At 41.4% G+C, this 15,388-nt stretch overlaps 2 protein-coding genes across 5 annotated transcripts in view; both read right to left on the bottom strand.

Moving 5' to 3' along the window:
* Positions 1-1,108, bottom strand: part of LOC111852086 (probable ribonuclease ZC3H12C) — a 29,384-nt gene extending 28,276 nt beyond the window's left edge. The window contains exons 1-2 of one of the 2 annotated variants that reach the window (XM_072700370.1): positions 737-1,108; positions 182-303 (exon numbers count right to left, since the gene is read on the bottom strand). The gene's annotated coding sequence lies outside the window, so the exon portion shown is untranslated. Of the gene's footprint in view, positions 1-181; positions 304-399; positions 498-736 lie in introns of those variants that run through there. The other variant, XM_072700371.1, reaches the window with a different exon arrangement.
* Positions 1,109-2,903: 1,795 nt separating this feature from the next.
* LOC111854109 (interleukin-1 receptor-like 1) lies at positions 2,904-15,151 on the bottom strand. 3 transcript variants are annotated; one of them, XM_023831721.2, is made up of 11 exons: positions 14,903-15,151; positions 14,501-14,546; positions 13,521-13,713; positions 12,192-12,375; positions 11,722-11,872; positions 11,115-11,186; positions 10,833-10,992; positions 10,138-10,280; positions 7,888-8,025; positions 4,394-4,558; positions 2,904-4,087 (listed from the first exon to the last, which is right to left on the bottom strand). In XM_023831721.2, the coding sequence occupies exons 2-11, from the start codon at positions 14,541-14,543 to the stop codon at positions 3,696-3,698; spliced, it is 1,641 nt and encodes a 546-aa protein (XP_023687489.1). In that variant the 5' UTR covers positions 14,544-14,546; positions 14,903-15,151; the 3' UTR covers positions 2,904-3,695. The 3 variants fall into 3 exon arrangements, with proteins under 3 accessions (XP_023687489.1, XP_072556761.1, XP_072556762.1); XM_072700660.1 differs by having other exon boundaries at positions 11,791-11,872; XM_072700661.1 differs by lacking the exons at positions 14,501-14,546; positions 14,903-15,151 and having other exon boundaries at positions 12,192-13,542.
* Between the last annotated feature and the right edge of the window lie 237 nt (positions 15,152-15,388).

The following is a 15,388-nucleotide window of genomic DNA, read 5'->3' as shown; positions in this document are numbered from 1 at the left end:
GCAATGGCTTACACGGTTACCATTTTGTATTATCACGTATCGCTACATGTGTCCACAGCACGAAACCGCGTCGGAATTACGGGCTTGTCTTCACTTCGTGCCATTCGCTTTAGATGTTTTAACACAGCCAATTAAAAATATAATAATAAAAAAGTATAGAGGTGTATTAAAACGGACTCACATGAATGTAGTCAGCCTGCGTCTGGTGGTCCGTGGTTCAGGAGACACATTAGCCGGGGTGAACTCTTTAATCCGCGGGTCACTTGTCAACTCGAGCCCGGTGGTTTTACGGCAAGCAAGGGCCTGATGGTGTGAACGCAAGAAAATGACATTTTCTTACCTGTCCTGGGTGTTTTTACGCTAGCAAGCACGACGTGTTGCTAGACAGGAGAACAGTACCTTGCAGCCTCTGTTTTTCATGATACGCGATCGCACACGCAGTTTCTGTTATTTTGGCAGACACGAGATGAGCTGATTTCTAAAACAACGTATGCACGCGCAGCAATATGCACTGCAAGTAAACTAATATTTTCTTTAAAACCAAAGTTACTGCACCGTAACCCTAACCCTAAAGACCGTTAAGTTAGAGATATTTTATCAAATTAAACTACCAGTTTCCCTCTAAGGTTGTTTCATCACGTCACTAAAATAAATATATAGCTACATGTATTGTAAAAGTTCCAGAAAACTGCTGTCAGTTAAAGAAAATTAAAATTTATAACACATGGCTATTTACCTGTATTCTGACGGACATCGCCGCTGTGCAGACAAAACTGCACACTCCGAAACTTGTCCAGCATACTTCACGTTGTGTATGTTGTCATTTACATAGGAGCAAATTAAACGCTTACAGTAAACAAATCCTTCTGTGTTGGTGAAATTGAGACGGTCCGTGAAGCAAGCCAGCATAAGACGGCAGCGGGGGATCAAGGAGCTGTCGCCACGCCAGGAATATGCGGCAGCATGTTGGGGGATTTACCTAAACGTCACTGTACTCATTTGTTTGCTGCACAAGGTCGACGAGGAAAAAGGAAAACAGAACCGGCTCGCTCGTCCGGCCGCCTGTCACCTCCCAGCTACCGAAGCTCGGCGTGCTCCAGCTCACCTAACTTGCTCCCCCTTGCGAAAAAATGAGGGTATTTCACGTGATGAATGAACCAGCCCCCCATAGCTGTCTTACGGGGCGTCATACGACGCCATTCTTTTTAAATGTTTGTTCGTCCCGGGTAAGGGGGGGGGGGGGGCATCCTCTGAAAAACTGGACTCTCTATATAGACATCACAGCAATTTCACCCCAAGGTCAGACCATGCATTGCTCAAAGGAAATGCAAAAAGCCCAAGAGCCCTACATCTCAGACTCTACAAGCCTCAGTTAGCATGTTAAACGTTTAAGTTCATAACAGTACAATTACAAAAAGACAAGTATGGCTTGTTTGGAAGGGTTGCCAGGAGAAATCCACTTCTCTCTAAAAAGAACATGGCAGCACAGCTTAGGTTTGCAAAGAACAAACCACAAGACTTCTGGAACAATGTCTTTAGGACAGATGAGACCATAATGGAGATGTTTGGCCATAATGCACAGTGTCATGTTTGGCAAAAACCAAACACAGAATACCAGCACAAACACCTCGTAAGAACTGTCAAGCACAGTGGTGGAAGGGTGATAATATGGGTTTGTTTTGCAACCACAGGACCTAAGCACCTTGCAGTCATTGAGCTGACCATGAACTCCTCAAAATACAAAGTATTGTAGAGTCAAATGTGAGGCCATCTGTCTGACAGCTGAAGCTTGGCCAGCTGAAGCATGCAACAGGACAATGATGCCAAAATCACCAGCAAATCTATTACAGAATGGCTGAAAAAAAGAATCAAAATATTGCAAAGGCCTAGTCATAGTCCAGACCCAACCTAATTGAAATGCTACAATGTGACGTTAAGAGACCTATGCATAAACAAATGCCCACAAACCTCCATGAACTGAAACAATGTCGCAAAGAAGAGTGAGCCAAAATTCCTCCAAAACAATGTGAGAGACTGAAAGTCACACAGAAAATGATCACTTCACATTATTGCTGCTAAATGTGGTTCTACAAGCTATTGAATCATGGGATATATCAGGGGAGTTCCTAGCTATTGAAAAGATCAGGGGCTAAATCAAGTTTAGCTGGGCCTTGACTTTGTTATTTTTTTATTGAAGGATGATTGGCATCAGGGCTAAAATACCTAACCTAAAAACCTAATTTCACCTGAGGTGTATTTAATTTTCACAAATTGTCACGCCCTGCTCGTCCGATCCTCCTGTGTGTCACGCCCCCTCATTAACCTAGTGTGAAATCCCAATTGTTACCAGCTGTTTCTTGTTATTTCCATTAAGTCCTGTGTATTTCAGTCCGCGTTCAAGTATGTTTCTCCAGTCCTGTCATTTACATCCTTCGTTGTTGCTACCAGTCCTTCCTGTATGTGCTGTTTCTCCCCAATAAGCGCGTGTTTCCCTAGTACCTATGGATTCCAGTGCTTCCCTGCTCGACATGTCCGCAGCATGTCATGACATAAATGGCATCTCCATTTTGGCTTCAGTTTTGTTAAATAATGACATAGTGGAATTTGTGTGCTGTTTTACACCCAAAGTTACATTTAAATAATTTTAGAACCTGGTAAGGACCATATAATTATTTTTTATTATATCCTGATACGTAAAAGCATAGAACTGCAAACGATCGTACTTTGTTCTTTTTTTTTTCTTTTTTTTTTAGCACATGACTGTATGCGTGCAACTGCATTTAGCCATGCCAATTTAAGACAATGAAGTTTGACCACATTCTGGACAATAGGCATTTAATGTGAAATGATGAATAATTCTCACAATTGAAACATGCTACAGTGAGAGCACATACAGCAATTTCTTTTTGCTCAATCAAAACAATTGCAATCCACATGCAGGTCCAGGACACAAGCAAGTCAGATTTCTAGCAGTTAAGGCAGGCGGAAGCACATACAGAGATGACTGATACATAGCATATATACAGCATTATGAGCTCCAGTCTAGGGTTGGAGTGTAACAGTATTAAAGGGAAAGGGGAATTGGATAAAAGGATAAACAGGATAAGGGGAACAAGGGAACACCAGTGGACAAAGGGATTTTTTGTATTTTTATATTTTATTCACACACACAAAACTGACACTGAACAAGTAACCCGGTGCAAAAGACTTCAGGAGTGACCATGGTCAAATTAACAAACAAAAATCCTCAACTACCAAGCGACCCACAGCCAATCTCCGCTAAGTGCAAAAGAAAAGGAAATCAAAAGACAAACACTCCAATTGACTCCCTAACCAAATACACAGAATCGAACACACACTTGCAAAACAAAATGGCAGTCACTCCCTACGCAGCATCACACACGCAGAACAGGCACACAAGCCGAAGCAAGTGTCCGAGGGAGCGAGCGAAGACGTAAACCAAAGAAAACTGAGCGGGGAGATCAAAAATCAACCACAGCAAAGGCACAAAAAGAGCGAGGCGAGAATCAAAAACCAGAAAACAAGGCGGGAAAAAAACTTACGGCATGTAACAACAGGTGTGTGTGTGTGTGTGTGTGTGTGTGTGTGTGTGTGTGTGTGTGTGTGTGTGCACGCATCTATTTATATGACTCTGCTGTGGCCTGAATAGAGCTCATCATCATACCCTTAAACATTCAGTGGTAAATGTTCAGTGGTTGAATCTCTGGCTGTAGTTTCCTCATGCAGGAATAATATGACAGGTGGATGGGTGCTGGAGGCATCTGGTACCGAACACGCTTCCAGAACCTTCCGGAGCTGCAGCCTGTTTCCTCCCAACGCAGAGGTGTGGTTTTGTGGGCAAGGTGCTGGAGGGCTTGGGGCAAGTGGCAGTATCCGTCCATCTTCTCCAACTCGATCAGGATGATCTTCAGCTCCTCCTGGACTAGTGCCTGATGCAGAGCTAACTGGGAGGTAGCATCTTCAGCAACTGGTGCAGATATGCCATCTTGACCAGTGCAAGCTGGGGTTAGGAGCACCACCAGCCTGCGGCTTAGCTTCACACGGCTCTGCACCATCTCCACACAGTCTGATGGGTCAAAAAACTGGAAGTTTTATGGTTAAGGTACCAGGCTTTAAATAAATAAGCTTATGATATTTGTTGAGAAGACATTTTTTCACCCCAGCAGCACAAAGAGGCTACAAATTTAAATAATTAATACACTGAATATTTGCTGAGGCAATTTCAACCCTTTCTAAAGGATAAAACTCCATTTCTTGTACTTGGATCAAAAGCTCCTTTGCCCCTTGGTACCTCGTACATATATTCAATAAAGGCAGATGTCCAACAAATAAATTTAGACTATGTGTCTACCGAAGCTTATTTTGTATGTACCTTCTCCTGGCAGGTCGTCCCTTCCACAGATGAAAAGGCTGTAACCGTACTTTCGCTCAAGTACATCAGGCAGAACAGTGGAAACAAAATGAGCGATTCTCTCCTCAGCTGTCCTTTCCATGTTGTGCGTCTGATACATGACAAAGGCATCATATACCTTTCCGTCTGAAAGCAACATTCAGGCAAGTCAAGGCAGCAATAGGTTAGACTTTGCTAATTATATCTTGAATGAATGAATGAGGGAGTTTGCATGCTCTCCCCGTGTTTCTGCCTGCGTCCATTGTTCCGTGACCCCAGTTGGGATTAAGCGGTTACGGTGATGGATGGATGGATGGATGGATGAATGAATGAATGAATGAATGAATGAATGAAAGCAGCCATATCACCTGCAGTTCAGACTAGGTCAGGGGTGGGCAATGTTATCCACAAAGGGTCGGTGTGTATGTAGCTTTTTGGGATAACCGAGCTCAGTTATTCGAACCCAGGTGTGAGGGCTCTGTAGCCAATCAGTCCTCTAAATAGTAATCTAATTATGGAGTTGCAGCAAAAATCCGCACACACAACAACCTTTTTGGATAAGATTGCCCACACCTGGGCTAGGTAATCCGCCTGAAGCTAAGCAGTTTTGGGCCTGGCCAGTAGGGTGGGGTGAAAAAATCAAAATTTCCAATAGTGCGGAAAAGTTGTCACTAGACCTTGTTATTAAATGTGCAAAATATCTTTGAAATAGGTTCATATTTTCAGGTTCCGCAACGCGATCGAAGTTTTCACCTGTCACATCAATGGGCAATATACACTATCCATTATCTATACTCATCAGTGTTGTGTTTGTGCATTTTCACAACATGATAATCACTACAAAATACCAAAGTTCAGGTAACGCAGATTTTTACTGGGTATCAGCCATACACATACATTACATCGCTCTGCGGCTCTACGTGCATTACGATTAATCACCCGTCACATCAATGAGCAGATCCACGCTACGTATCATCCATATCATAACGCAATGTAAAACTGTTCCTCAGTGCCACCAAAATGAAAAGTATTAAGCCTGACAGTCAAAATGGATAGATACACTATATTACCAAAAATACTGGGACACCTGAATTCAATGATTTGGAGGGGTGTCCCAATATTTTTGGTAAGAACCAGATGGATAAAGCGGTATAGATAATGGATAGTGTGTATTGCCAGTATGTCAGTGTAAACATGCTCCTGTGGTATAGATAATGGATAGTGTATATTGCCAGTATGTCAGTGTAAACATGCTCCTGTGGTATAGATAATGGATAGTGTATATTGCCAGTATGTCAGTGTAAACATGCTCCTGTTGTATAGATAATGGATAGTGTATATTGCCAGTATGTCAGTGTAAACATGCTCCTGTTGTATAGATAATGGATAGTGTATATTGCCAGTATGTCAGTGTAAACATGCTCCTGTGGTATAGATAATGGATAGTGTATATTGCCAGTATGTCAGTGTAAACATGCTCCTGTTGTATAGATAATGGATAGTGTATATTGCCAGTATGTCAGTGTAAACATGCTCCTGTTGTATAGATAATGGATAGTGTATATTGCCAGTATGTCAGTGTAAGCATGCTCCTGTTGTATAGATAATGGATAGTGTACAGTATATTGCCAGTATGTCAGTGTAAACATGCTCCTGTTGTATAGATAATGGATAGTGTATATTGCCAGTATGTCAGTGTAAACATGCTCCTGTGGTATAGATAATGGATAGTGTATATTGCCAGTATGTCAGTGTAAACATGCTCCTGAGCGCCACATTTCTGAATGAGTCGTTTCCCACTTACTCATTGTCACGGACCAATTGTTAGGTTCTTGTATTAAATTGGAACAATTTTACATTGCATTATGATATGGATGATACATAGCGTGGATCTGCGCATTGATGTGACAGGTGAAAACTTCGATCGCGTTGCGGAGCCTGAAAATATTAACCTATTTCAAAGACATTTTGCACGTTTAATAACGAGGTCCAGTGATAACTTTTCTGCACTATTGGAAATTGCTATTGGAAATTTTGATTTTTTTCACCCCACCCTACTGGCCAGTACTTGGATGGGAGATCAACTAGGAAGGCTGATCGAGTTGCTGCTGGAAGAAGTATTGGTGTGGCCAACAGGGGGAGCCCATCCTGTGGTCTGTGTGCATCCCAATGCTCCAGTGCAGTGACAGGGATGCCCTGCTTCTTCACCACCTTAGGTACCGTGTGGGAGGCATACTGGTGCAGAATGGCTGCTGTCGCATCATCCAGGTGGGGGCTACACAGTGGTCGTGGTTGAAGCGGCTCCCCATTGACTCTGTAAAGGGCTTTGGGTGTCTTGAAAAGTGCTAAATAAGTGTAATGTTCATTCATTCATATCTTCAGTTTCAATAATCACTCATATACTTTTACCTTAAAAGACCATTAGATATATTTTAATTTTGATGATAGTACCATTTGTTTGAAGAATGTTGTTAACTTCTTAATTTTGCTTGGTAAATTTTGTATATGTAAAAATAAATTCTGTGGGTCTCTGCCTACTTTTCAACCTCTTCTTTTGGAAAAATAGATTGTAAAATCTTTACATTGTTTAACAAGCCAAAAAATGTATCTGCTGTTGTCTCACATCTCTGAGATTACTGGGGAAGTTTATAAACATTTCTGAAAGAATAGTTCGCTCTGAATAGCTCTGTGAATTCAAGCATGGTGCTGTCATAGGATGCCACCTTTTCATTAAGTCAGTTTCTGAAATTTCTTTCCTGCTAGATATTCCACGGGCAATTGTAAGTGGTATTATTGCAAAGTGGATGTATTTAGGGACAATAGAAATTCAGCCATGAAGTGCCAGACCAGGTAAAGTAGCAGAGCAGGGTCACCGAGTGCTGAGGCTCACCAACGCTCTCTCAGATGGAGTGGTGTAAAGCATGCTGCCACTGCACCCTGGAGCAGTGGAAATGTGCTCTGTGGCAGGATGAATCACACTTCTCTGTCTGGCAGTCTGAGTGTGGGTTTGGCGGATGGGATGGGTTTGGGCTTGGCCCCTTAGTTCCAGTGAAAGGAACTCTTAATGCTTCAGCATACTAAGACATTTTGGACAATTCAATGCTTCCAACTTTGTGTAAACATTTTGGAGAAGGCCCTTTTCTGTTCCAGCATGTCTGTGCCCTATTGCCCCAGTCCGTAAAGACATGGTTGGGTGAGTTTGGTGTGGAAGAACTTGACTAGTCTGCACAGACCCCTGACCTCAACCCCATCCTTGGGATGAGCTAGAACAGAGGTTGTGAGCCAGGCCTTCACATCCAACATCAGTGCCTGACCTCACAAATGCTCTATTAGATGAATGGGCAAATGTTCCCACAGACAAACTCCAAAATCTTGTGGAAAGCCTTCCCAGAAGAGCGGCAGGTGTTATAGCCGTAAAGGGGGGACTGTCTGTTATAGCTGCAAATATAATCATTTGAATGTAATTTCCTACTCACCTTTTTTACTGCTATGCATCTTAAAAACATCTCGATAAATAAGAGCCAGGTCTATCATGAAGACTCTGAAAGCTACAGTAGTCAGGATCAGGACCCCCATAATGCTCAGGTGTACTATCAAGCATTTGTACATTGTCTCTGTAAAACAGAACACAAGCGTATGCTGTCATGCCAGTCAGAACCAATGACTAACAGAGTGCCATATATGAGCACTGAAGGATACAGCATGTGCTAGATTCTACCACCAGTGCCTCCGATATTCAGGATGTATCTGAGTATACTTAGGGCAGAAAAGGTTGTGCATATGTGTCATGACCTGCTCATACGATCTTTCCGTGTGCCACGCCCCCCTCGTTACCTCATGTGAATTCCCGATTGTATTCAGCTGTTCCGTGTTATTTCTGAGTGATTCTGTGTATTTAAGTCCACGTCTGAGTCTGTATCGCCAGGTCTGTCATTTACATTGTCTCGTTCCCTGTTCAGAGTCTGTCTATCGTCAATAAATCCTGTTTTGCTTGCATTTACAGCTTGCCCTTGACTGCTTGCCTGGCCCGACGCAACAATATGTATGTGAGAAAAATGGAGTAACAGAGCATGTACCGATTCATGTTTCTTTGTCTTTACCCAGGCTAATACATAAACCACATGTTCAGTTAACAGTTGTCAGTTGCAGTGATTGTAGTGTCCCAACTCTTATGGGGACATATAAAAATCTCCACATGACAACTACACTCACCTAAAGGATTATTAGGAACACCTGTTCAATTTCTCATTAATGCAATTATCTAATCAACCAATCACATGGCAGTTGCTTCAATGCATTTAGGGGTGTGGTCCTGGTCAAGACAATCTCCTGAACTCCAAACTGAATGTCAGAATGGGAAAGAAAGGTGATTTAAGCAATTTTGAGCGTGGCATGGTTGTTGGTGCCAGACGGGCCGGTCTGAGTATTTCACAATCTGCTCAGTTACTGGGATTTTCACGCACAACCATTTCTAGGGTTTACAAAGAATGGTGTGCAAAGGGAAAAACATCCAGTATGCAGTAGTCCTGTGGGCGAAAATGTCTTGTTGATGCTAGAGGTCAGAGGAGAATGGGCCGACTGATTCAAGCTGATAGAAGAGCAACTTTGACTGAAATAACCACTCGTTACAACCGAGGTATGCAGCAAAGCATTTGTGAAGCCACAACACGCACAACCTTGAGGCGGATGGGCTACAACAGCAGAAGACCCCACCGGGTACCACTCATCTCCACTACAAATAGGAAAAAGAGGCTACAATTTGCATGAGCTCACCAAAATTGGACAGTTGAAGACTGGAAAAATGTTGCCTGGTCTGATGAGTCTCGATTTCTGTTGAGACATTCAAATGGTAGAGTCAGAATTTGGCGTAAACAGAATGAGAACATGGATCCATCATGCCTTGTTACCACTGTGCAGGCTGGTGGTGATGGTGTAATGGTGTGGGGGATGTTTTCTTGGCACACTTTAGGCCCCTTAGTGCCAATTGAGCATCGTTTAAATGCCACGGCCTACCTGAGCATTGTTTCTGACCATGTCCATCCCTTTATGACCACCATGTACCCATCCTCTGATGGCTACTTCCAGCAGGATAATGCACCATGTCACAAAGCTCGAATCATTTCAAATTGGTTTCTTGAACATGACAATGAGTTCACTGTACTAAAATGGCCCCCACAGTCACCAGATCTCAACCCAATAGAGCATCTTTGGGATGTGGTGGAACGGGAGCTTTGTGCCCTGGATGTGCATCCCACAAATCTCCATCAACTGCAAGGTGCTATCCTATCAATATGGGCCAACATTTCTAAAGAATGCTTTCAGCACCTTGTTGAATCAATGCCACGTAGAATTAAGGCAGTTCTGAAGGCGAAAGGGGGTCAAACACCGTATTAGTACGGTGTTCCTAATAATCCTTTAGGTGAGTGTAAGTAAGCAATTATGGAGCAAGCTAGTTAGTAATGTAGCTCATACCACTCATCACAAGACCTATAAAGACAGAATGAGAACTGAAAACCACCGTTCACTGCAGTAGCTACTTACAGAATTTTGCTAGTTCTGCTTTATGAAGAAAAATAACATTTACAGGCCTGTCGTTAGGCTTGCTCAAAATTGAGTGCATTCTAGTCCCAAAACTCTCATTCCTGTTCTTGCTCTCCCCACTGATGTCAGGTACACTAGGCAGTTACAGTAGGTATGAGAATGCTGGTGTGTAGCTGTCCTCTCACCACTGATTCTCAAGGAGACCGTCACAAACTCCCATCGGTTAGGTGTCTCCGCGACACACCAAAACTTAGTTTGGAAGTCTTCCATGGTCACTTTACAGATGGTCAAAACAGCCTTGTAAATAGTCATGTCGTTTTCTTTTTCCCTTAAAGCAAATAACACAGAATGAAATACAGCCACTGTGTCTTCATTGCTTTCTGATAATCTCTCTTCATCGGTATTTAGTGAAGTAGATGTCGAAATATAGTCAGACTGTGAAAATTCACATGGCACATAAGTGGAGTTACAAAACGAGAAGGTCATCATATTTAGCCATCATGGGCCAAGTCTACCTGCAGATCCACATGCCAATTTTGTACCTACTTTGGCAAACCAGAGTGACACGGGGTGCTTCTCAATACAGAGAATGCCTGTCTTGCCACTTGCCTCCCAAGAATAAACTTGGGACATAATGAATCATGAGATTGTTCTTGTTTGGCAAGGATGCATCTGATGCATCCTCGATATTTAAGAACGACATTCAGGGATTTTTACCATCCTCTGTACATCTGTTCTTAGTATCGGGAGCGGGTCTTCAGCAATGGAAGATGATGTAAAACAGGACAACAAGCAACACAAATACTCTCCTCTTCATCCCCATTCTACCTGGTAGTCACATTTATGTTTTGAATGTACATGCACATTAATTTGACCCTACCAGCTCGTTTCCATAATGAACCTGCTGTTCGTACAGTTGGCAGTTTTGTCCTTGTGCACCATGTGCTTCTGAGGATCGGCCCCATTTATCTTCCACCCAACCTCACAGTCTTCCTGGCAGTACCCAAAGGACACTTTACAGACCATCTTCTTTGGAGAACCTGGATAGTGAACAGACATTAGATTCATAGTTTCACAATTTAGAAATCATTGTTTGATCCACTAGGCACGACTCTGTTTAACCCGATGGCTAATGTGAATAGATTACTGTAGCCACACTTACCTAACTCTCCAGTCTCAGCTGTGCCATTGGTGGGAAATCTGAAAGATGGAGGATAGGTGACAGGACCTGGGCCTGGGTAAACCCAAGTGCAACACAAGAGATGGTTACTGATAAAACAGGGCGGTATTCATGGACTGGCCATTGTCAGATGCATCAGATTTTTTAAAATTGGCTTTATTTAACCCCTGAGTTAAAGGTTCCTCATTTTTGATTGTTTTTCAATTACAAGTGCACTTTTAATTGAGATTGCAGGTTCGAATCCCCGACCAGCAAGGTACCACTGAGGTATCCTGAGCAAGGTACCGCCCCCAAGCACTGCTCCCCGGGTGCTGAATTAGCTGCCCCCTGCTATGTCACAACATCACATATGGGTTAAATGCAGAGGACACATTTCGATGTTGTGCACTGTGTGCTGTGGTGTGTCAACAATGACCACTGATCACTAAATTATTTAATTATTATTAATTACTTGGCAAAGCTCACACTCCCAGCTCCCTGCTGCTGTACCTCTGAGAAATACAAGTTAATAAAACACACACTTGCTCACTACTGTAGTCTCTCTGAATAAATATGTAATTTGGGAAAATCAGTGATAACAAAACCCCACCTTTAATTTTGAATTCCCTGGATGCAGATGTAATGAATGTCTTATTCATGCGCATCCATGTGCACTTACAGGTATAGATCCCTTCATGCTCTTTAGATGCGTTAAAAATCTGAAAATATTTCGTTGACCTCTTTGGTTTGTGTATAAAATCCTGAAAAGACAAAAGATGTGTGAAGGTGTGGAGCTGGGCTGGAGTAGCTCTTTACAGTTAATGAAGGCGGAGAATATATCATGTGCAAGTTTAGCTCCGGAGACAAGGGTCTTTCAGGGTACACTACTGATTATGTAGTGAAATTAAATAGTCAAAGACTTGTGACCCCAATATGACGTAGAATCTCACTATTGTACCCTTGTAAAATTAAGTAATGTATGATTGTCAAAATGATTTTCAAGAAGGTGAATAAATTACCCTGAATTAATGTTTGCTAAAAAGATAAGCACTGCTGAGTATGATTGTTCTTTGCACATACCTTATACCATGTGAAACTTCCTCTGACATCCTGACATAACATCCATACTGCAGTAGGGCAATTGACACTGGGATTAGTGGCAGCTAATCCAAATACAGACTTATACAGGAGGGTTTGATTGAAAGGTTCCTCATCGTAGACCTGGACTGTTATGTTTAATGAATCTCTTTGCTTGGTTGTTAGCCTCAAATAACAAAAATAGGCTTATTTTAGCAATCTGATATAACTTAATGTCAATGTTTTCTATAGAAATAACACAGCAATAAAAGTGAATTGCATTCACATAAATCCATCAAACAAGCTGTCCGGTTTTATCTCAAATGCATTTTTATGGAGAGAAATACTAAACCATAATATTTTCACTGGTGTAGTGAGCCTACTGGCCTGTAACCATTACGTTCCATGGGGTGTTTTTTCTGTTTTCCTTTACTGTCACTTGTAATTTTTTTGGCAAACACTAGGGTGACTGGATTATCTGTGGGAGGACAGGTCCCAGGTGGAGGGGTGGAATTTATTTTGGAGGGAAAAGAAAACAGGAGTTTCTTGGTTGTGTTTGGTGAGGAGGTAGGAGGGTGGTGTAAAAGGAGCTGGGAAGGTGCTGCTTACAGGCTCAGTTGATTTTTGTGCACCGTCTGAGGAAACAAGCCCAAAGCGATTTGGGAAATTAAATAACTGGAACTGCAATGCTGATTCTGGATACGGACAGGAACTTATCTCTAGGGTTGCTAACAGGGATCCTGCATATCTTTTGGGACTGGACTATGTTTTCTCTGGACACAAGTTTTCCCTTTTTTTTACTGGATTTTGAATTGGCATCAAGTGAGCCTTGAGGAACAAAGACTTCAATTAGACATCTTCCCTTCTGTATCATTGACATTCTACATACGTTTGATAATGGTTTTGATTTCCACTATCACTAGTCTTGTGTTTAATGAAACCCACTAAAGCAACTATCTGAAGAAAAAACCTTTGTTTACCCTTTGTTGCTATAATAGACCCACGAAAAAAGAAAAAATAATAATGTTATAAGCTTTACAAGACAATTTTATTACTGTCTCAAATGCCTTATGACCCAGTCAGTTCAGTTCTCAGTAAGAGCAGAAATCCACAGCAATGTCGCTGAATTGTTCTCTCTAGTGGGAAATAAATTTACATTTGGAATAACTTGGAGCAGAAAACCAGTAGTGAAGGTGCAACTATATAAATCCAGCCATCCATTCAGACTGCCTCTCCTGACACGACATATTCATCACTGCATTGTGCTAAATTATGCAATGAGATGCTTCGCTAAGATGTATATGGCTAAATGATGCGGCATAGTCACATTACCGGTATACTCCAGAGTCATTGTGAAGAACTGGGAGGAAGAAAAGATACCCTGCTTGGCAGAACACTCGCTGTCCTGCGGCGGAGCTGATCAGCGTTTCATTTCTGTACCAGAAGTATTCTGTGTTTGTCAGATTGTAGGGAGGCAGACGAACAGCCTCTCCCTGGATGACATTGATGTTAAGAAATTCTGCAACTGAAAAAAACTGAGGGTCACAAAACAATACACTTAGTCTGCAAATTCAGTGACTGCATTTAGGCATCATCAAACCATCATCCCGCTGTACAGTAACCAATGGTGGCTGGTGGGAAAAAAATTGAGGAGGTGATACATTTTAGAATATCACAATAGTGAATTTTTGCAAAGAAGTGAGAAAATGTGTTTTTAAAAGACAAGACAATTTTACTGAGTTTCTTGTTTCATAATTTGATCTCAAAAATAGAGGAGGTACTTACAACCTTCTCTATTTCTGTGGACCAGTCACCTCTGTCCCTAACCCTAACATATTTCTACCATCATGGATAAGGCCTTTTGTTAAAGCAAGTACAATTCTTAACAGATTTAAGATTTAACATTTTTGGGTGAAGCTATTCCTTAACTGCACCTTCATAATGCATTCATTATGCATTCATAGAACAGTAATAATGAAAATAACAAACATTATAATCTTATAATTGTATAATGTTTATTATTAATGTACATTAAAGCTGTTACGGTATGTTAAGGTATACTTACATGCTGCTTATGAATGCATTATAAAGACATTATGAAGGTGCAGTTAATTGTTAAAGTGTTACCCATTTTTTGCTGGCTGGTAATGTAGCCACCTTGTTGATAGGACCTGGTTTTCACCAATTCTCCAGTCAAATTTTTTTTTTGCCCACACAATTATACACCAGGAAAAGTTTCATGACATAAATAAAGTATAGAAATGAAATGAAGCCTGTAACTGAATATAAAATATTAAACTTCTCAAGATTACCCAGTGTAAAACTGAACAGAAGCAGCAGCTGTATCAGCTTCATCCTCTGAAAGGGGAAGGAAAAGTCGACACAAAACGTTACGCTACAGTAAATAATCGTCATAGAATTTTTAACAAAACTTTTGCCAAATACTGCATGTAATCTCCTGTTAGCCTTTTATCTGTCTTTTACTTATTGTTAGTGCATTCATGAACATTATGATGAACATAATTATGTTAGTGCATTCATTAACAAATATATCATGAACAAATATAGTAATTGCATGAATTCTCTGTAATTGGCATTAGAAATACCGCAAGTACTGTACGATTAGCATTAGAAAAACTCACTGATAAAGATGTATTTTGAACTACCGACAAACACACAATTCAGATCTAGTTCAGAAAAAAAGAAATACTTACATTATTGTTCTGTTGGGGATGAGAATATGTTTTCTTATGCTGTAACCTATTTCTTGTGAAATGATGTTTGGTAAGAGTAAGAACACACCCACTGCGATGATAAACAGGAAATTTTGATCTACTGTGTGCTCCAGTCAGATACAGTCTCTGCACCAGTACTCTCTCATAAGTACCACAGAGCTTTAACTCTTGTGTCACTGCCTCATTTATTTGGCAGAATCTCACCTTTGACTGCTGGTCAATGCCCAGTATGCTAGCATTCTCTGAGCTGTATGCTGTTTAGGCCGTTCCTTATTTCACATCATGTGCTGCAGGAGAGAGATGAGTACTCAAATCTACCTGCAGTCTGGCAGACATCCAACCAACAGTACCGCATTACTGAGCTGAGAGTGAGCTGGACAAATTTGTTTAATCAACATCATGGAAACAGAGCCTGATGCCTCTGCTTTGCTCTGATTATTGTGTGATTAAGTGCCTCTGTAAGTC

This window comes from Paramormyrops kingsleyae, chromosome 16, assembly GCF_048594095.1.
Source record: "Paramormyrops kingsleyae isolate MSU_618 chromosome 16, PKINGS_0.4, whole genome shotgun sequence".
NCBI classification, from domain to species: Eukaryota; Metazoa; Chordata; class Actinopteri; order Osteoglossiformes; family Mormyridae; genus Paramormyrops; species Paramormyrops kingsleyae.
This window is presented reverse-complemented; position numbering and strand designations above follow the sequence as displayed.